Here is a 22,410-nt window from a genome sequence, read left to right as displayed (position 1 = left end):
ATCCCACTTCTTCATGTACTCGTTTAACTCCTGAAAGGATTTTCGTCCTGATCCCCTCATATCCACTGGCCATCTATGGTCCCCCGGATCCCCTGCTGTGTGCACTGGGGTGCTCCACTCTCTTGGTATCGGCAACTGACTTGGGGAGTTAATCGTGTCGTTCCTCCTTGCCATTTCTGCTCTTTCTCTGTCCCTCCGTACCCGTTCCTCCCCTCTGGCTCTTTCTGGGTCATAGATCGATACTATAGGACCTATGGTAACAGGTACTTGTAGTGCATCTGGTAATGCGTAGGATGTGGCACACTCCGTTTCCGGCGCCCTTTGTACCACAAACCTCCCGACTACCTGCTGCACCTGACTAGGCTGGGACAGTTCTTTCTTTGCAGCGGGATCCCAATCGGAACTGGGAAGCGGTCCATGCTCTCCTGCATTGCCCCCCTCCCTTTCACTATACTCGACCTCTCCCCCTGCTCTGTTATACGGGGGTGGCCTATCTGTCAATAATCTGTTTATCAGGCTGTCCTCTGTTTCGCTCTCATCATCTTCTTCTAGGGGGCTTTTGTTCCCGGGCATCTCTAACACTGGGTACAACTTGTTTACTTCCATGTTATGCACTCTCCATCTCTTAGCATCCGCATCCCACTTGGCATCCTGCACTGCCCTTACCGATCGTTTCACCCTTTCTTGTCGTCTGTTCATGTTCTTTTCGTGCGCTGCCCTAATCCATGCATTGAGGGCTTCAAACTGGGTCGGTCTAGGCAAGGGTCTCGTTGAGGTCATAACTGCTTTTAATCGGTGTAGCACCTCTAATCTGAACGTCCCGTACTTCGGGAACGTCAGTTCCTCATTTCCTTCTGTAATCTTACTCCACTCTGAGATCCACAAAATTGTATGCAGCCCAACATTTGCCGCCATGTAACGAGCCGGCGTATCCTCCGGCGGGGCTTCTTCCCCTTCATACGATCCCCGCCTCTCTTTTCTAAACGCCGCTCTCAACCATTTAAAACACTTCATAATTATACGCACAATTTCCAGCCTCAATACTCTGTTTACTTCCTGATGACAATCCACCAATCCTAGCGCGGCTTTGCTAGCTGGCCTATCGCAGCGCGGTCTTTCTCCGGCCGGCCAATCCCAGCGCGACACTTTCTGACGTCACTCGTCTCCGCTTCGCAGCAGCACCCCTCCTTTCTCAGCTCTTCTCCCGGTCATGCATGCGTCCCATTCATACCCTGAAAAATGACTACTTCCGACCAAGCGGTCACTTCCCTCGACTGTACGTCCACAGTCTATCTGTAATTGTCAACACAACTGACGAAATGTCTATCGTCTCTCTGATAGGTTCTTTACACACACAGTAACCTCCGACCAGCGTCCGTTACTCACGCACTCACTCTTACGTTCCCCCTATCTCGGTCTTTCGGGTGATCAATGGTACCTCATGACCCCCTTCACACTAGTTGACAATTACTCTGGGTGTCCGGTACACCCGAACCACTTAAGCTCTCCTTGAACTTAAGATTTCCACCGGTTGCGCGCGCTCACAACCTGTTCCACAGTCACTCTACAGGCATTCAACTCCGCCAGACATTACAACATAGATACAATACAAAAACACCGCAATCTAACACGCATGACCCTTTATACTCACTCTCGACCGATACTGCTGCTTTTCTGTCTCACGTCATCCGGACCTTCTTCGGCGGGCGATTCTTCCGATCATCGATCTCTAGGGGCCTTGGGGTAATCTAACCTGGCCTAGATCACCTTCCTCAAGAAGGCAACCATCCTCTGCTACCAACTGGAAGGGCGAGATTTTGATCGATACCTTATCACTATTGATCTAAAACCCCGATCTGGTCGACTGAACCTTTGTTGCCTGTCATTGAGGGAAGAAAGTGCATCTCTTACCAAGTTAGTTCACCCAATAAAGGACTCCGCTCCGAAAGATCACAGACAACTTCTAGCTTTCAAAGGTTTATTATATAGTCAGAATAAGCTGCAAGTACAGGCATCTCAGAATGAGATTCACAAGATACACGGGCCCAACTACATACATGTGCTCTCTGAAAACCCTCAGACGAGCAAAGAAGACTACGAGTACAAGTTCTAAGAATAATAAAGCTATCAGCATTGACACGTACTGAGATCTCTCCGTCATTTAAGGTTGGAGGAAAACACAGGTTAGGCTGTCCCTACCCTGCTCTAGATGGTATCCCTACTTAACCAGGTCTCAACCTAACAAAAGGTGTCAGCGGTGAATGACCCCCTAGGGAAGTCACCCACTCTTAATCTCTTGGTGAAAACCTATAGTTCTCCAGTCATGACTCCTCTCTGCCTACCCATCCGCTCTCTAAAGGGTCCTCAGGCATCTGCTCTAACTCCACCCAGGGGTGCTGTCCCTAATACAAAAACATACAACAACATTTGGGACGCCCCTCGTGAGACGCCCCTCACGTGGTGTAGCTTCTGGCTTTTTCCATGATGAGGCCTCGTGCGTTAGAGTTGACCTTGCTTCTCAGACTCTTCTCCGGCCCGCTGATACCCCTTAAAACATTCCGGAACCCTCCTCCGTGTCTGGGCCGTCTCCTGAACAAACCTCTATTCATTTCATTTATAATTGGATCCCCCCTTTCTCTTGCAGACAGACATCTGCAGCCAAGATCCCAATTCTCATAGACTTCCAACAAAGGTTTGCAACATTTCTCGGCCCAGACCAATACGTGTAAATCAATGTCTATAAACATTTCGGCCTACAGCATTTCTCATAATGATTATAGCATTCAACTCCTGCATTAATTAATAGCATGTTAATACTCTTATTCTATTATTCGGTAAACACATCTATAAATCATGGCCCATTAACGCTTTTACTTAAAACATTAGTGCAATCCATGTCGTGAAAGGAAACACCTTTCCCATCCCTTCCAGCTCTGGCCATGAGGCCTACCACGTTCTACGTTTAACCGCATGCCATCTTACATTTTAGCAGCTACACGACATGGATTCAGGATTAATCACGTCTAATAAAGTCATATAATTTCACACATTTCTGCATTAGTTCCACTTCTACTTAAATCTCTAAGTTAACTACACATTTCAGAATATAGATGCATGTACTATCAGCACTCATGGCATTTCTCTTCATGACTTGTGCTTACTACGTGTAAGTGTGATGTACTTATACATTTTAGGTCAGTTTGCGCTCTCTCTCAACCCTGCCCGCATGACCTGCAGCACTGTCGTGTGATTTGGAGTGAGGCCGGGATGCTTATTGCTGTCCATCCGAATTTACTTTGAAGGTTGTATTTATTTTATGCATTTTTATATAGCGCGGGCTTTACCCGAAGGTCAGGTGTTAGAGCGCTTCACAAAAAACATTTTGTCTTTTAGAAATAAAGCCAACATTTGAAAGACTCCATCCTTTCCATTCAAATGTGTCACTTTTTATTTGTGAGATGATTACAATGTCCCATAACTTGTGCATTTATTTGATGCATACTTGTTTATGTATTTGGGGTGAAGTTTAGAGGTTCAAATCATAGGGCTGCCATGGGTGGGGGTGGGAGGGGGTCGTTTACAGCAGCGGTCCCTGGGGGCCCACAGAGGTCACAGCAGTGCACATTGCGGCTGCCATGGTTTTCGTGATGTGCATGCTTCCTGCACCCTCCTTGTGTGACACTTTTGTACAGGTCTGTTGCGGTGCCCCGGCTGTGTGTTTGTCTGCTTCCTGCACCCTCCTTGTGTGACACTGTTGTACAGGTCTGTTGCGGTGCCCGGCTGTGTGTCTGTCTGCTTCCTGCACCCTCCTTGTGTGACACTTTTGTACAGGTCTGTTGTGGTGCCCCGGCTGTGTGTCTGTCTGCTTCACGCACGACGCACCCTCCTTGTGTGACACTTTTGTACAGGTCTTTTGCGGTGCCCCGGCTGTGTGTCTGTCTGCTTCCTGCACCCTCCTTGTGTGACACTTTTGTACAGGTCTGTTGCGGTGCCCCGGCTGTGTGTCTGTCTGCTTCCTGCACCCTCCTTGTGTGACACTTTGTACAGGTCTGTTGTGGTGCCCCAGCTGTGCGTCTGTCTGCTTCCTGCACCCTCTTTGTGTGACACTTTTGTACAGGTCTGTTGCGGTGCCCCGGCTGTGTGTGTGTCTGATCTCCTGTCAGCGATAGAGTTGTTTATTCTGTTTTACTCGTGAAGACTTTATCTTACTCCCACCTCCTCTGAATGCTTGTTGCAGTATGGGAACATTAATTCTCGTTGCTATGTGGTGCCACTAAACTCATTACTGTTTGTGGACATTGATACACATTCATTAGATGGAACAATGGAAATGTGTGCATTTACTGCCCAAGAAAATTCATTTATATACTGTCTGAGACTATTGGCACACGTTTTACTTGGATCCTTGATACCTGTTAATATGAGAGGGTCCTGACCCATAACTGTCTGGAAAAAAAGATGCTCTTATGCACACTTGCTGTCTATTAACTGGCCCCTCTCTTGTTCACGTCCTTCTGAGAGGATTCCTTGCACAGTCGAGATGGCTTGGGGTAAGCGAGCATACTTATCATGTATACAGTAGGGTACCTGCTTAGCCACGCCTTTCTCTGAAACCCAGTTTGTCTTTGTTTGATGCCTAGGCCTTGGAGATAGGGACGCGAAGGATCCTACCAGTTGGAATTCTAAGTGCTTGATTTACTTTCTCATAGACTTGTCTAGGTTCCCACACGCCTCCATGATAATGAACGGCCCCACTGAATTTGACTGGGCACCCTCTAACCGAGGGTTTACTATTTCCTTTATAAAATGCCTACACTCCATTTTCTACACTTACACTTATTCCTTTTCCACCAGTTATTACACGTTTGTTAGCTAATAAATATTTCTATAATTTTATGAATTTTGTTTGGACGTTCATGCTCGCATGTCCCTGTATTTTACACATCCCAAAAATTCTGCAATTTTGGAATTAGGGATCAGAGCATGCCAGCTGAGAACGGGTTGTCTCTCAGAAATATCAGCACCTTTGACAGTGGCATATATTTTCTAAATGAACTGCGCAGTAATCTGTGTTTTAATAGATTTCAGCATTTTAAAAGATAGATTGTGTGTGATTGACTAAAATCTCAACATGTACTCACCAACGTATTCTTCTGAGACACGGACATCTTTCTCTCTCCCAATGCTATCCTCTATCAACTCATGCAGAACAAATTAGTCTGTTAATAATGGGGAAATAAATGAGACCAAAGTTCAACTGGATCACAACTTTGTCTCACACACCATAGCAAGTTCAGATGGGTAGCACATTTGCTGCCATCAAAGGATTGGACTGAACTCCACAAAGTTCCAAAAATCCCAACTCCATAAGTCAGACAAATGTTGGCAATTCAAAGCAGCTGTTGCTAATTATAAACATGTTTTTGTTGTGACAAGATAAACACGTTTTGGGCAGAAATGAAAGAAAGTATTCCCATGGTAATGGGCTGTACTGTAAAGAGTTGTCTATCCTATTCCACACATTGATGAGAACGGATTTGAGTGCATAAATCATGCTATCACGTTAGGGTGGAGACTAATTCCAAAACTCTGGAGATCCGGCTGCAGACCACAAATTGAAAACTGGGTCGTGGAAATGCTGTTCCTGGCAATACTAGAATAAGTGCTTTTAAACTAAAATGCAAGAACATGTTTTTGACTTGATTTAGAAATCTAATGATGAGCTTCATGAGTAAATAAAGTAAACTCTTCCGTAACCAATCTAACTAGCCTTATTACCGTCGCTGAATTGTACTAGACACAGGATACTTCCTCAGACCTGTATTTTTCACTCACTCCCAAATCTATATATTTACTCAGACTTCTCTGAATATTTTTTCATTTAGGAGTTTCCTCAATATTAGATAGTTGGGTTCCGCTCTCAAGATTGAATTCAATGTATTCCACAGCTTTGGGTCTTGATCTCTTAGTGATCTACCTCCTTATTTTTATCCTTTGTAGCAGTGCATAATTTGTGAAAAAATAAGTGCCAGGGCTCGCGTCAGGAGGCCTCTGCAGTTTCCAGCACCCATTATCCTGCCAGTGAGAGTACCAAGCCGGGTCCAGACTCCGGTTGTAAGACCACCGGCATGGGGAGGGGGGGGGGGATATGAGGGAGAGGCAGCAGCTCCCTTCCATACTGATTAGATAGAATGTCCCGCCGAACCGGTGCAATTGAAAGTCAGGCTCACTTAAGGCCCACTGGCCGTAGCGTGCTGGTGCTGGCGCCACACTGACTAGTAGTACTACTGTACTGGCCTGGCCTGCGCTGCGCTGCTGCTGGTGGTGGAAAATGGAGGAAGTGGGTGGAGCCAGAGAAAAGTAGGTGTGGCCTCCGACAAAGATTTGAGCACCTGCACTTCAAATTTTACAAATTAAGCACTGCCCTGCTGTCTGTGCACTTGGATGGAATTCACATCCACTGCACTGCTCACCAGATAAATGGTGAACAGGGCCATGGATCTTTCTATTTTTGCATCCAAGGGCACCCACAAAGAAGCAGAAGAGGCCCAGGCAAAGAGAAACCAGGAAACATTTGACCCACACCTGTCTACTCTGTGAGACCTTCGGGAGGGGCTGGATGCCAGGACGCAGTGCTGCTGATCAGCCAGACTCCACAGTATAGTATCAGAAGAGCAGGCAGCAGTTTTTTATGTAAGTTCCAGTAACTTTAATGAATTTTTCAACACAGCATTACCTACTGCCTGCATATCTAGGTTACTGTGAATGTTGTTCTTGACTTACATACATGGAAACGTCAAAGAGGACAGTCCCCTCCGAATATGCAAATGTAGTGTTCATTTTTTGGGGTGCTAGTGGGTAACATTAGGGTTCTGGGTGGGTGTGGGTTTTAGTGTGCCAGGGAGTCATTTTAGTGTTCAGGGTGGGTTACGAATTGGGGTGCCAGGGGGTAATTTTAGGGTTCTGAGTGGGAATGGGTTTTGGGGTTCCTGGGGGGTAATTTTAGGTATCATGGCGGGTATGGGTTTTGGGGTACCAGGGGTCATTTTAGGGTTCAGAGTGGGTGTGGGTTTTGGGATGTCAGGGGGGCAATTTTAGGGTTCAGGGTGAGTATGGGTTTTGGGGTGCCAGGGGGTAATTTTAGGGATCAGCACGGGTATGGGTTTTGGGGCTCCAGGGGGGTGAATTTAGGGTTTAGGGTGGTAATGGGTTTTGGGATGCCAGGGGGTAATTTTAGGGTTTGTGGTGGGTATGGGTTTTGTGGTGCCAGGGGGGGGGATAATTTTAGGGATCAGGATGGGTATGGGTTTTGGGGTGCCAGTGGTAATTTTAGGGTTCAGGGAGGGCATGGGTTTTGGGGTTCCAGGGGTAATTTTAGGGTTCAGGGTGGGTTTGGGATTTGGGGTGCCAGGGGGTAACTTTAGGGTTCAGGGAAATAATGGGTTTAGGGGTGCCATGGGGTTAATTTTAGAGTTCAGGGCGGGTATGGGTTTTAGGGTGTGAGGGGGTTAATTTTAGGGCTCAGCTTGGGTATGTGTTTTGGTGAGCCAGGGATAATTTTAGGGTTCAGGGCAGGTGTGGGTTTTGGGGTCTCAGGGGCAATTTTAGGGTTCAAGGTGGTTATGGGTTATGGGGTGCCAGGGGGGAATTTATGGTTCAGGGTGGGTATGGGTTATGGGGTGCCAGGGGGGAATTTATAGTTCCGGTTGGGGATGGGTTATGGGGTGCCGGGAGGAATTTATGGTTCAGCATGGGTATGGGTTTTGGGGTGCTAGGGGTCATTTTAAGGTTCAGGGTGGGTATGGGTTTTGAGGGGCAAGGGTGTAAATTTAGGGATCAGTGCATGTTTGGGTTTTGGGGTGCCAAGGGTAATTTTAGAGTTCAGGGTGGGTATGGGTTTTGGGGTGCCAAGGGTAATTTTAGAGTTCAGGGCGGATATGGGTTTTGTGGTGCCATGGGGTTAATTTCAGAGTTCAGGCTGGTAATGGGTTTTTGGGTGTTGGGAGTAATTTTGGGGTTCAGTATGGGTTTTGGGGTGCCAAAGGGGCAATTTTAGGGTTGGTATGGGTAGAAGGGTTGTAGGATTTTAAGGGAATGTGGGTGTGTGTATATGTATATATGTGGAGTTTCCACCAAGGAGTTCAACACTGCATTTGATGTTTCCCCCATCTCCATCAGGGGGCATTTTACTTGCCGGCCCGAGTTTGTAGTTTATGTGCTCCAATGTACTTGTGGGCTCAAGTACGTTGGTAGCACTAAACTACAGGCCTTCAATCGAATACTCCAACATCTCAGGGCCATAGTCAATGCAGATGACAAATATCCTGTGGCTCGTCATTTCGGCCTAGTACATCAGAAAAATGTAAATCACCTTAGCTATTTCATTATTGATGGAGTCCCCAAAAGCATCAGAGGGGGTAATAGGGAGAAATCCCTCAGACAGTTGGAAAGTAGGTACATCTTACTGTTAGATACAAGGATCCCAAATGGACTTAATACGGGGGAGGACCTTCACTGCTTTTTATAATATCTGGGTAGAACAATTGGCCTCGCCGACCATATTCCAAGCAGCATTTAGTCCCCCCTTATTTCCAATCACCAGCTACTTCTATATCTGGGGAGTAACACGTATTGATACTGTGTATCTCGAAGCTGAGATGATTTCATTGTCCATTATTTTCATTGTATATAATATCATTATCTGCGTATGTTATCGCTGTCTGAGTGTCTTGTCCCCTACCGATAGATCATTTCCCCTTTTTTCTGCACACCTCCAGTTTTGGCACATCATTGATTGTAATTTGGATGTAAATATATGATTCAATCCCGAATTTTGTGTGTACCATCTAAATAGGAATTTCCAGGTTCATATGTTACGGTATCCCTGTGGATGATATATTTATGGCACTATGTCCTAATGTTATCTCTAATGATTGAGATTGATCATACAATATGTTGTATATATTTGTGGGGTACCAATTTGCTAAGCACTAGAGTCACATTAAGTATTGGGGACCTGGGTTATTTTCTATTCTAACCCCCGTACATGTAAACCTCCTAATAGGGTATAACATGGTGGAGCATGAGCATTTCCCTTTTTTATATTTTTTGACCAGTGTGTTATTTGTATTAATAATCAAGTCACATATATATCACATTTTTGATTAATTATCTGAATCTCAGGTTGGTTCAGATTACACCTTGATTTTGTCTTTACCCTTTTTTACACTAGGTGGTCACGTTAGGGGTCTTTAATGCCAATCGGCATGGTCATGTGAGCGGGTTAAGTAAACAATTAACACGATTATGCATTATCATCTGACATTCAAACAGTTGGAATGTTGAATCTGTTCTGTGTTTGTATATATTAGGAAACGGCGATATTGACAGATTTACCTGTATATAATGTACATTAATGAGTACAAAATTGTATTGTAAATTGACACATTGTACATAGAGTGTACATATTAATATTGTGATCAGTTTCTAGAATGTAAATAATCAGGTGTATTTAATTTTCATTTTGGTCTGTTTTCATTCTCGGATGATATGCATCTAGTGTTTTCTTAGTTTCTATCGTTTTCCCGCCCTACATGTTGATTGGTAACCCTTTATAAGCATTATTATTGGTTTTGTTCGTCATGTGATCAAGGTCACCGTGTAGTGACCGAAACGCGTCATGCTGGCGAATCCGTGTGAATAAACCTTCTTGAATTTCACCCTTGCGCTGTGGAGTGGTCTGTACCTGTGGTATCCGTTGTGGCAGATTGGATCTTGGTCCTGGTTTGAGGCAGCGGAACAGGACTGTGAAGTGCATATATATATTTATATACACACACTTTACAAAAAAAATAAGTCATTTACAGGGATATATAAACATATATATATATATATATAATCGTTTATACTTACCTGTAAAATAGTTATATTTTAAAACGAAACTTTTACCACGCATATGCCTTTGTTGTAAAGGCATATGCGTGGTAAAAGTTTGCATTGTAATGGTGACGTGTTGTAACAGCACTTGAGTTGTTACAACCGCGTTGTAAAGGCATGCATTGTGATGGCATGTGTTGTAATGTCATACATTTGTGCGATGCTGAAGCTGCTATCCTTCATCCATCAATCCAACCATCCATCCTTTCTGATTTCAATTTACTCTGCCAACCTTACACCCATCCTTTTAGCCATCATCTCAGATATTTATTTACTCTACCATCCCTTCACCAACGTATCCATCCTCTCACATTTACATTTACTATACTTTCACCCTTGTATCCATCCATTCTGATTTTCTTTTACGATGACATCATTTTACCCATTTAATTAGGATTTACCTAACCCACACAACGGCCACTTTGTGTGGTTTTGCGTGGTTTAGAAACTCCAGAGTAATGAGAGGCAGAGCATTGAGCTGCCTTGAGTTACCTTGCTTTGGGAAGTCGTTCCATGGGTGGAGCTAGGGCATTCCCACACACCTGTTTATGAATTTCACAAGCACATTGTCCTCCTATAGAAGCAATTGTTAATGAACTGGCGAAAAAGGGTCGTCGCCTTGAAATGGCATTGTGAAAATTGGTCATATTGTGTTCCTAAAGTGCTTTGTATAAAATATATTAAATTGGCCTTTTAATTCAGTACATTCTGTTCCTTTTTAATAAGACAATAGCATATAAATGCATCACATTAACAAAAATGTGTGCTCTAATTGTTGTCCAGTTTCAAATGCAGAATTCACCACATTTTTTCTCAGCTTGACCTGAGCATTAACCGATCCTGATGATCTGCCATTTTAGCTCCGCCCCATTGATTAACATTAGCCACGCCCCTTCGTTTGCCATGTTAGCCCCCCCCCCCAAATTAAGGTCTAGTTGCGCCCCTGCTCCGGGGGCTCTGTCGCACACCGGCGCTGCCTCGCAGCAGCACGAAACGACTCATATGCACCTACCGGTAAATGCCCTTAATTGCGCTCTGCCCAGTTCTGCCCCGCAACTGCGCCGATGCTCCCATCCGAACATGCATGCCCAGCCCAAGGTCCCGAGCCCCCCTCCCCTAATCTCACGGCGGCCTCCAGATCCTGAAATCACCACCGCGACCCCGAGCCCCCCAAAACCCCACTATCTGCCTATGCCCATAGCACATGAGCTTTAGTGCCAAAAATACATATATAAGCAAATCTTACAAAAATATAATTTCACTGTTTTGTTTTACTTTTGTATTCCTTACTTCAGATACTTTTGGTGCTGTTTATCAAGGTGCATCGTGCACCACTTTTCTCACAGTTGCACATCGTCAGTATTCAGAAGTTAGACCTGTTGACTTGTCATTTCTCACTTTAATGGTGCCCGCACTTCCACTGTTTTTTACTGTCCCACAGCCTCTTTTTGTGAACTCGGAAAGACAGAAGCAATGGAGAGAAAACGTGGCTGAAGAAAGGGATGAAACGGACTATGAAAATCCTTCTGGACTACGGAAAAATGTACTGGACAAATCAAAGCTAAATTTTCTTGAAGGAAGTAGCCGAGCTGCTGTTCAATGTCTCACTTGTGTTCTGTGCAATATCACTAACTCGTGTTAAAGAAACGTTATTTTCACCCGATATTCTCCACTTTTCTCATGATTGCGTTTTTGGGCGGGACAAGTTCTCATGAAAGGTTTTTGCACTGAATTGTCTACACTTTGAAAGGCCGTGGAATTCACCACTGCCATAAGTTATATAATAACAATGACCATTCCTAGAGAGCGCACTGCCAGCTGAATGGGTACTTTGATCTCAAATACGAACCTGAATATTAACCTTTCGAAGACTGCTCACTATATTGAGCCTCTTAAATTATCTGAGAATAAGATACGTTTGCAAATGTCTTCTATGCCAATTTTGTGATATAATCCTAGAAATTGGCTACGAATTTTGCAAAAACATTTCTCCTACTACTGACTCTGAAGGCACAGTGCACAGGAAAAAAGAGATTTGACTGACTATGTTGTGGGGAAAAATAGGTGTTACTTTTAAGCGTTTTAATACATTAAAGACTTTTAAAAATGCAATGCGTGTCTCTTCAAATTAGCACATCTACAGAGGTATGTCTGTATCTAATTATGGTATCTAATACATTTATACTACAATGGCATCAAAATTTACTTATTCTAGCTGCCCTTTTTCCTGGAAAAACGTGCTGGAAACCATTGATTGGACAGTCAAATAGTGAAGCGTTCGTTATCGGTTTGTTTTTATTTTTTATTTCACACATAGATAAAAACAAATTGCAGCAATAATATAACCAAACACTTTGAGTACAAATCGCTTTAAGCAAGCGCAAGCCATTGTAAGCCCCAGTGCTGTTGTCCAATTGTCACCTTTTTCTTCCATCAGGAGTCTTACTTGATTTGTTCAGTACAATGTATTTATTTATCCAATTACTACAGAGGTAATTTCTAAACACCGGTCGTAGGGAATCCACTGGTACATTAATTCACAGTAACACACAAAACACAAAGTATACAAAATTGACTGAAAATTAAGAACTGGTCAGTTCTGCAGGTAGAAAATTGACAGGAAAATATGTGGGAAGAAGGTGGCTTTGAGAGAGACATGGGGTGTCAAAAAGTTTTCGAAGAGCAGGCCAGGCTAAGAAGTGATTTCCAGTGATGAGGATCTATAAAGGAGGTGCACATGATACGGGTAAGAGGGAGGATTGAACCAACATGATTTGGGAGGAGGAATGAAGAGGATATGAGGGACGTAAAGTTGAACAAGGGCAGAGATAAGAAGAGGTGATAGACCATGTATTAATGTGAACATTAAAAAGGGAAAGCAATGCTAAAGATAGAAAGGACAAGAAATCAGGATACTTAAACATGTTGAGGAGAGATATGAGAGGAAAAAGGGAGATTAGAACCAGATGAAACGAGGAACTAAAAATAGACATAAGAGGGAAATGGACAAGGTAGAGAGACCCAGGAGTATGGAGAAACCGTTTTCAAGGCTTGAAAGAAATGGACACGTACTTTGGTTATATTAGGAGTTAGAACTGAGCGTATCTTGAAAATGTTAAATAACTAGAAACAGAGGTACCCATAGATTGTGAAGGGATAATCATGGTTTTATTAACGACTACGAGACAGAAATGATACGCCGAATCTTCATAATGTTATCAGTTAGCAGTAGTGACATAATAGAAATATAGGGGCAGATCTACAAGAAACAAACGCAGCGCGGTGCAACAAGTAATTTTGCTGCGCCAAGGTGCGTTAGTTTCGAAGTGGAGCGATGCGACATATTTACAACAATAAGGCGCATCTCTGTGCTTCCCCCTGCGCCTGCGCACAAACTGCTGCCATGCGCCGGCGCAGGCACCCTTGCACCATGGTGCAAGGATGCCTGCATCATGGGGAGATTGTTTTTGTGCAGGAAGGGGCACCTTCCTGCACAAAAACAATCAATTGAGGTGATTTCCTCTTCAAATGTGTGCTGTAGAATGCAGCACACATTGAAAGAGGAAATAAACGAGGAGAAATGAAAACATTTCTCCTTGTTGCACCTCGTTACGCCACCCCTAGGGTGGCATAGCATTCTAACGCATTTCCAGATTTACGCTTTCCCGTAAATCTGGAAATGCATCAGTGGACATGGGTGTTGCATGGGAACACTCACAGCAACACCCATGTCACGCCCCTTACACGCACAGTGTTACATGAACAGGGGTGATATTTACAAGCACAGGTTAAGTCGTCGCAGCGTGACTTTACCTGCAGTGGCGTAACGAAACTTGAGTGGGCCCCCCTGCAAACTACATGGAGGGGGCCCCCCTCCTATCCTCCGTGCCAGTCTAGAGCTCTCCGTCCAGCGACCCGCCATACTGCAGGGGATGCGGGGCTATTGTTGCGCCACTGTCACCAATCCAGCAGTTATAAGTAACACTGGATGGTGGAGTCAAAGGTTGGGCTTAGTCTGCCAGCAGGCTATCATAGGTGGTGGTCCATTCATTACAGGGTCCCTGCAATCAGTAGGCTGGGGAAGTTTGCCCAAGTTTAGGTGGGTTTCCTGATGCAGACTCCTGTCATGATATACATCGGGCCCACTCATCGTTCAGTTTTGACAAAACTGCATCCACTGCTGCTTCTCGTTTCTGTTTTAAAACATTAGACAATGCGACAATGTATTATTTCAAAAGCAGATGTAATTACAAAGAGCACATTTTGATAATACATATTTATTAGTGGACAATAGCAATCTTAAGAGGCATTGCATAGCTTCATACACACTGTGACCCCAATTCCATCACAGTCTCTCTCTCTCTCTCTCAGTGAGTCAGTCTCTCTCTCTCGCTGTCAGTCAGCCTCTCTCAGTCAGTCTCTCTCAGTCTCTCAGTCTGTCAGTCAGTCAGTCAGTCTGTCAGTCTCTCTCGCTGTCAGTCTCTCTATCTTTCTGTCAGTCGGTCAGTCTCTCTCTCTGTCAGTCAGTCTCTCTCTCTCTCTCTGTCAGTTTCTCAGCCAGTCAGTCTCTCGGTCAGTCAGTATTCAGTCTCTGAGTCAGTCAGTCTCTACTCTCTCTCCACTCTATCTCTCCATTCTCTCTCTCAACTCCTCCCACTCTATCTCCACTGTCTCTCTATCCACTGTCTCTCCACTGTCTCTCTCTCCACTGTCTCTCTCTACTTTCTCTCTCCACGCTCTCTCCACTGTCTCCCTCCACTGTCTCTCTCCACTCTGTCTCTCCCTTCTCTCTCTCTACTCTCTCTACTCTCTCTCTCTCTCTCTCTCTCGACTCTCTCTCTCTCTCTTGACTCTCTCTCTCGCTCTCTCCACTCTCTCTCTCTCTCCACTCTCTCTCTCTCTCTCCACTCTCTCTCTCTCTCTCCACTCTCTCTCTCTCTCCACTCTCTCTCTCTCTCCACTCTCTCTCTCTCTCCACTCTCTCTCTCTCTCCACTCTCTCTCTCGCTCTCCACTCTCTCTCCTCTCTCTTTCCACTCTCTCTCTCCACTCTCTCTCTCCACTCTCTCTCTCTCCACTCTCTCTCTCTCCACTCTCTCTCTCTCCACTCTCTCTTCTCTCGCTTTCTCTTCACTCTGTCTACTCTCTTCTCTCTCTACTCTCTCTCTCCACTCTCTCTCTACAATCTCTCCACTCTCTCTCTCAATCTCCACACTCTCTCTCTACACTCTCTCCCCCCACTGTCTCTCCCCACTCTCTCTCCCCACTCTCTCTCTCTCCCCACTCTCTCTCTCCCCACTCTCTCTCTCCCCACTCTCTCTCTCTCCACTCTCTCTCTCTCTCTCCACTCTCTCTCTCTCCACTCACTCTCTCTCTCTCCACTCTCTCCCTCTCCACTCTCTCGCTCACTCTCTCCACTGCCTCTCTCTACTCTCTCCACTCTCTCTCCACTCTCTCCACTCTCTCTCCACTCTCTCTCCACTCTCCCAACTCTCTCTCCACTGCCTCTCTCTACTCTCTCCACTCTCTTCCTCCACTCTCTCTCTCTCCATTCTTCTCCCCGCTGCCTTGCACCCTTCTCCCCTCTGACTTGCACCTTTCTCCCCTCTACCTTGCACCCTTCTCCCCTCTGCCTTGCACCCTTCTCCCCTCTACCTTGCACCCTTCTCCCCTCTACCTTGCACCCTTCTCCCCTCTACCTTGCACCCTTCTCCCCTCTACCTTGCACCCTTCTCCCCTCTACCTTGCACCCTTCTCCCCTCTACCTTGCACCCTTCTCCTCTCTACCTTGCACCATTCTCTCCTCCGCCTTGCACCCTTCTCCCTTCTACCTTGCACCCTTCTCTCTACCTTGCACCTTTCTCCCCTCCACCTTGCCCCCTTCTCCCCTCCGCCTTGCCCCCTTCTCCCCTCTGCCTTGCCCCCTTCTCTCCTCCGCCCTGCCCCCTTTTCCCCTCCGCCTTGCACCATTCTCTCCTCCGCCTTGCACCCTTCTCCCCTCCGCCTTGCACCCTTCTCTCCTCCGCCTTGCACCCTTCTCTCCTCCGCCTTGCACCCTTCTCCCCTCCGCCTTGCACCCTTCTCCCCTCCGCCTTGCACCCTTCTCCCCTCCGCATTGCACCCTTCTCCCCTCTACCTTGCACCCTTCTCCCCTCTACCTTGCACCCTTCTCCCCTCTACCTTGCACCCTTCTCCCCTCTGCCTTGCACCCTTCTCCTCTCTGCCTTGCGCCCTTCTCCATCTACCTTGCACCCTTCTCCCCTCTGCCTTGCACCATTCTCCCCACTGCCTTGTACCCTTCTCCCCACTGCCTTGTACCCTTCTCCCCTCCCCCTTGCACCCAGGGAAAAGAGACTCCAACCTTTGAGAAAAGCATCTACTGCCCAGATTGCCACCTCTGAGTGCCAGCTCACGAAGAATGGAAGTTGGTGATCCAGACAGGAGGTGAAAGGGTCTGCTTCCAAGGAGCCCCAAAGGTGGAGATGTGTCTGAAAGACAATGGGATAAACCGTTGGCTGCAGAGTTGGGAAGGCCTGGGAGGAACTACACATATAGAGTGAGGTAGTACAGAGGTTTTTAGCTAATGTCGCCAGGCTCTTCAACCTGGTCCCTCTGAGACTGTTGATGTGGATGGACGAGACATTTTCCATCTGGACAAGGATGTTACAATGACAGGGATTCCTGGTTAGACTCTTGATGGCAAAAATTACTACCAACAGTTCTAAACAGATGAGTTGGAGAAAGGCTTCTTCACAGGACCAAAGGCTTCCTATTATAAGGCGCTGGAGATTCACGCCCAAGCCCAGATTGCCAGCACCTGGCTCAAAAAAGGCCTCTAAATGAGAATCAAAGATGATCTTTCATTCCACAACTCTATGTTGTTCAAATACCATCAAAGCTATCTCAAAGAGTTGTCATCCAGTAGAATTACATCCAAATAATTGAAGCTCCTCTTTAGATGAAGGGCTTTCCAATGTTGATGAGCGCATAGTGAAGTGGTCCTGGGAAGATTGCCTGAATTGATGAGTAGATTATCCCCGTGGGTGGGTGGCGAGTCCTTGTGCTTTGATTTCCTCAGATTCTTCTGTTGAAGAAAGACTGGTTAGCCATGGGTGTCAAGACACCACTGGATGCCAGGCCTCGGCCAAGGAAATTGCCAGACCCTGGAGGATCTCAGCTGACGGCAGTGTGCCCTTGCCTGCTGCTGGTTTCACCAAAACACATCACCCGTTAAAGACACAGCAAATATTGCCCTGGGCTTTATGCAAGTTTGCACAAGTTAAGACATGCTTGAAGATTTTGTTTAAGAAATGTTCACAAGAGAGGAGGTCATTGGTGTATTCCATTTGGTTTTAGGGACTGTGATATCCTATCTTACTGTCCATTTGCATATGGATGGGTTTGGTACAGTCCTCAGCAATTATATCATTGGCATCACCCAAAGGTCATGGTCATAGGGATCACTGTATCCAGCATCTCAGAGTCACGGGGTCAGGAGAGGGAAAAGCCTGTTCTAATTTGATGAGGAGTTGAACTAAGAAGCCCAAAATGTTTAATATATGAACTTGGCAGCTCCTGAGAGCCTATAGCCTTCTCGAGGTCCCTGCAGAATATCAACAAGAAGGACAGCATGTTACAATTCCCTCAAGGGAAGAGATCGCTTGCACAGGCAGTTCAGACTTGGCCCCTACTCTAGGAAGCGAGTACTTTGTAAACTCTGCCATATGCTGAACAGATGATAACTCCTTGGACTTAGGATGCACCAGCGAGGCTAGGAAAAAAATGGATTCATCATCCAAGTCCAAATAATGTGGAAGCTGAAAGAGCAAGGGGAGCTCCGACAGAGCTGCAACTCGGTAAGCCAAAAGCGGTTCTTCCATGGTCATCTGGAGTGAAGGTTAGGATCCTCAGAATCATATTAATAGGCAAATGCATGGTATTGGCAAAGGCAGCAGGAATCTGTGGCTAACTGCAGCAAGCCGGAGCAAGTACCATGGGGCATATTATCAAGGCTTATATTGCCGCTTTTTCGGCGCATAGTGCCGAAAACGCAGCTTTTTTTTTTTTATCGCTTAATTGACTATGACACGCTAACCAGCGTTAGCGCGTGTTTCCTTCCTAATTTGCATGTCAGCGATCAATATCGCTAATGACATGCAAAGTAGGAGTTCCTCTCCTAATCCTCTTTGAATCCCTCGCAAACACAACATCGCCCTATTATCAATGCGGGGCCGGACCCACAAAGCGATAATGAAAGATGCACTTACCGCGGTTACTGCTGGAACTTAACACCTGCTGAAAATGTGACTTAACTTCAATGGAAGATGGATTGTTATGTTAAGTCCACACTTGAGTATTACCAAGCATTACACATATCTCAGGGTTTGCATCGCAGGAATCAGTCTGCTAGCACTGTTTTTTCCCGCTATCTCTGGATTCTACTTCGCCTGTGAGAAACGCGTTGTTAATACGCCACTACCAGGGCGAGAAAATCCAGCGACATGCGATGATAAAAAAAATGTGCTAGCCTCGGTTTGCGATAGTTATCGCAGTATCTTGATATTATGCCACCAAGTTTCTCTAGCCGCCTAAGGAGAACCTTGGCTGGGGCAGGTCCTGATGATTATGCATTACTTTGTTAGAATGTAATGGTCTATAGGCCTCCTGTCTCACCTTGGGTTATTTGTGAGCATAATTGAAAGCTCTGTTGGACACCTGGGTTATTTTCCCCCCTGGTAGGAACCTGAGCTGGCCACGCCGCATCCTTGTGAGAAAGGGCTTAAGAGAGGGAAGATACCCAGGAGGTGTTTAATTGCACAAACGTAATCTAAAGGAATTGCTTTAATTGGCCATTAGAATCGGCCACCATTTCTAGAATTTAGTTCTTGGAGAGAGGTGGGGATGGTGTGGCTGGTCATAGTTGTCCATTGCAGACATGAATGCAGCAAGAGAATGAGGTAACCCAATCAATATTTGTCAAATGGAGAGGGTGTCTAAAACAATTCTATGAAAGATAAAAACAAATCCTAATTGCTAAAAGGTCACTGGAGAAAACACCCTATCTAAAGTGTGCACTGGTGGAGCTAGGTTATGACCTTCGCTATCCAGAAACCTCAGTCTGCCCTCCATCTGTCTCGGTGTAAGGAGCTTCTGTAGTCTCTCTCGTTCCCTGGACAGGATTTGTCAGTTTCTCGTCTATTTTTTTCTTGGCAAATGTGCAGGCAACCGTCACAGGTCAGACACAAAACTCCGGGGTCAGCAGAATTCAAGACATGGTGGCCGTTGATGGCTGGCTGGTAGCTGGAGCACCGACCTCCAGAGTGGTTGGAGAGCCCTCACTCAATATGGCAGTCGTGCAGTCATGTGTGGCATCAAACGGAAGCAACTGGCAAGAGTGGAGAAGGATGAATGAACAATGCCGTTATCACCTGAAGGACCGCAAGCAAGCGTGAGTGGTCTCAAACTGCCCTCTTATTTGAAATGCCAGCTCACCTGACAGTGGTTAGAGGTGTGTGGAGGGAGGTGCCTGAGGATGATCACAGGGCGCTCAGGGAGGATGCTGAGTCAAACTGAAAAAGGTACCGGAAGGACAATATCACAGTTAGCAGGACAAAAGTAGTCTGATGAAGCCAATGGGGAAGGGGTGAGGAAGTAACCTTCCTGAGTACATGTGGAGAAAAGGAACTCCTCCACAGGGTCACAGCAATAGGGACTATGGTGAGGGAGGCTGTAGAGACAAACCAGTGCTCTATTTGAAAAAGAAAGAGTGCCACTGCCCAAAGCTCTGCTCAGAACCCGTGGTCCGTGCAATTAAATGTCAGCGTGCCCAATTCCAAGGCTGCGTAGTCTTGAATTTACCTCATGCTATTTAATCTAGTACCAGACACTCCCTGCCCCTTCATCACACCTGTAGGTTCCTGCTTTCTTCCTTTATGGCGGGTTTTCTGTCTTTCTCTTTCACTTTAAGTGTTTTTCTCTCTTTTGCTCCTGTAAATGTTTGATGCAGAAAAAGTGCTGGTGGCCAAAAAAGAGTGACTTTGGTGCCACCGATAACCACTGGCTCAAAATAAGCACTCAGGCAAGTAAAGCTTAGGCCAAAAGGAAAGGTGGCTAGTAGACAAATAAGAGGAGTATTTATCTGCAGCTAAGCAGCAATTCATAGTTGACTTCAACTACCTGGTAGACCTATCTGTTACCTTCACATCACTATGCATCCGATATGTCGCTGCTCCTATGTGGTAAATTGAAAAGGTTTGCCATATAATGTTCCTTCCGATCATGCTATAAAAAGTCAAGTAGGTGACACATTGGAGATGTGCAGGGGAAAGGAGAGCATAGCAAAGTAGCTGGTTGGGCCTGTGCAGTTCACACCTCAATGGCTTTGATTCCTTCCAATCACTGTACAGAGGAGTAGCATTCATTGTTTCAGCAGGTGCAGTGGCACCTGACCCCTGAACCCTGAGGAGCCATTGAAACCTATGATGGCTGCATTTTACTACTCTAACTGCAGTCAAAGGGGTCATTTTCCTTGCCTGACCAGGGCCATGGCATCCTTGCTACTCTACTGGCTGTGTTCTGTACATACATTCTACGTTTAGCGCTCATTAGTGTACAATATTAATTGGAAACGCTGGGTTGTCATCCTTTACCTTCCTTACTTAATATGTGTGTTAGTGTGTTCATAAAAAATATGTACAAAAACAAAATTGTATCATGCTGTAATTTTCACACTAACGCTTCACCAATAGGCAGAAATCGAAAGTAATTACATAGTAAAGCCTGACTTGATGTTGTTTGCCCTTTCTCCTTTTATCTGCCCCACAGCTTCTTTATCTGAACTCAGGAATACAGAAGCAATCGGGAGAAAAAAAGGCTAGAGAAAGGAGAGGAAGAAGATACAAAAAGCCTTCTGGTGCACGGATTGATTCAACAGATACTTTGGCGAATAATTCCATTAGTGACACCGCAAACGTTGCATGTGTTTCTTGTGTTCTATGCAGTCTTACCAACTCCTGTGCAATATAATGCTGTCCTCATGTTGGTTGCCTACTTTTGTCGTAGTTACGTTTTTAGAGAGAGTTTTTCCATGCACAATCCTGGTTTTAATGTAGTTACAGTTTGGTGAACTTTGTAGTTTTAATGAATTGTAATTGTAATTACATTTATATAGAGCTTACTACCCCTGCCGAAAAGTCGAAGCGTTTATCGGTGAATAGCACGCTACTCCGGAACCCAAAGAGGATTAGTGGTGAATATGAAATTCATTTGAGCTCAGGACATGTGAGTTTGTTATTTGGATTGAAAAAGGATAGTGGAGGGATAGAAGAGGGAAGGGTTTGCATTTATCAGCACTTACTACCCCTTGATGAGGTGTTCAAGCGCTTTTCGGTGGGTATCACCCTACTCCGGAACCCAAGCAGCGTTAGCAGAGAATTAGTATAGGGAATTATTACACTTATTTGCGCAATGAACATGAGATTCTGTTAGTTGGATTGAAAAGAATAGTGGAGGGATAGAAGAAAGAAGGGTCTAGAAAGTGTTTTTTCGGAGATCATAGCAGTAGGAGGAGGTTTGGGATGAGTAGTGGTGTTATGGAGGGGGAGAGTCAGAGGGAAGGGTTTAAAAAGGCTTGTTTGGGAGATCTGAATAGTAAAAGAGCTTTGAGATGATGCAAGGAGGGGCAGAGAAGGGATGAGTCTAGAAAGGGTTATTTTGAGGATCGTAGTAGTAGAATGTGATTTGTGTAGGATCAGAGAGTTGATGTAGCGGATATATTGAGAGAGGTATAGGGTTAAAAATACGGTAGTGCATTGGCGAGAGTAGTAGAATGCAGTTTGAGATGAATAAGAGAGTGGGGGTAGACGATATCTTAAGAAAAGTAAATGGTAAGATATTGGATAGAGCATAGGCGATGCTGAATTAAAAGTAAAGTGATAAATATAAAGGAACAGAAGTACATGGAAGGTATATATGGATAAGGAATGTAATATATGTAGATGTAAGTTGTATTTAATAAACTTAGACTTTCAAGTGTTGCTGTACTTCAAGTCAATGTATTATTATTATTATTATTAATACATATTTTTTGTAATTCAATATTGAAGCAACTGTAGATAAATAGTTATGACAAAAATGTACTTATTTATGCAGTGACCTATGTACATGTTAAACACAGAATAATATAACTTTGAGTATTATGTTCACTTGTCAAGCAGAACGAATTTCTTTACATTTGTAAACACAGCTATTATACATGTTAATATAAAGGAATACACCTATGTAGGTACACACAAATAGTCCAAATAAATGCACACATACACAGGGACACGCCACACATCTATGTTTCAGCATGGTGGTTACGTGGGGAAGAGCCAACTCTTGAGTATTCTTCTAAAGATAAGGTAGTTATCTGTGGATCTTATGTTTAGGGATAAAGAATGTCATAGTTTGGCTGCTTAAACAGAGAAGGATGTGC

At 45.1% G+C, this 22,410-nt stretch overlaps 1 protein-coding gene across 1 annotated transcript in view; it reads left to right on the top strand.

Moving 5' to 3' along the window:
- The window catches only part of LOC147685217 (uncharacterized), a 175,780-nt gene extending 153,804 nt beyond the window's left edge, over positions 1-21,976 (top strand). The window contains exons 3-4 of the mRNA XM_086941126.1: positions 11,378-11,479; positions 20,760-21,976. Coding sequence (XP_086797252.1) covers positions 11,378-11,479; positions 20,760-20,960 — 303 coding nt within the window. The 3' untranslated portion in view covers positions 20,961-21,976. The remainder of the gene's footprint in view (positions 1-11,377; positions 11,480-20,759) is intronic.
- The last annotated feature ends 434 nt before the right edge of the window (positions 21,977-22,410 follow it).

Source organism: Lissotriton vulgaris, chromosome 10, assembly GCF_964263255.1.
Source record: "Lissotriton vulgaris chromosome 10, aLisVul1.2, whole genome shotgun sequence".
Lineage (NCBI taxonomy): Eukaryota > Metazoa > Chordata > Amphibia > Caudata > Salamandridae > Lissotriton > Lissotriton vulgaris.
The sequence above is the reverse complement of the archived record's forward strand: the minus strand, read 5'-3'. Positions and strand labels throughout refer to the sequence as shown.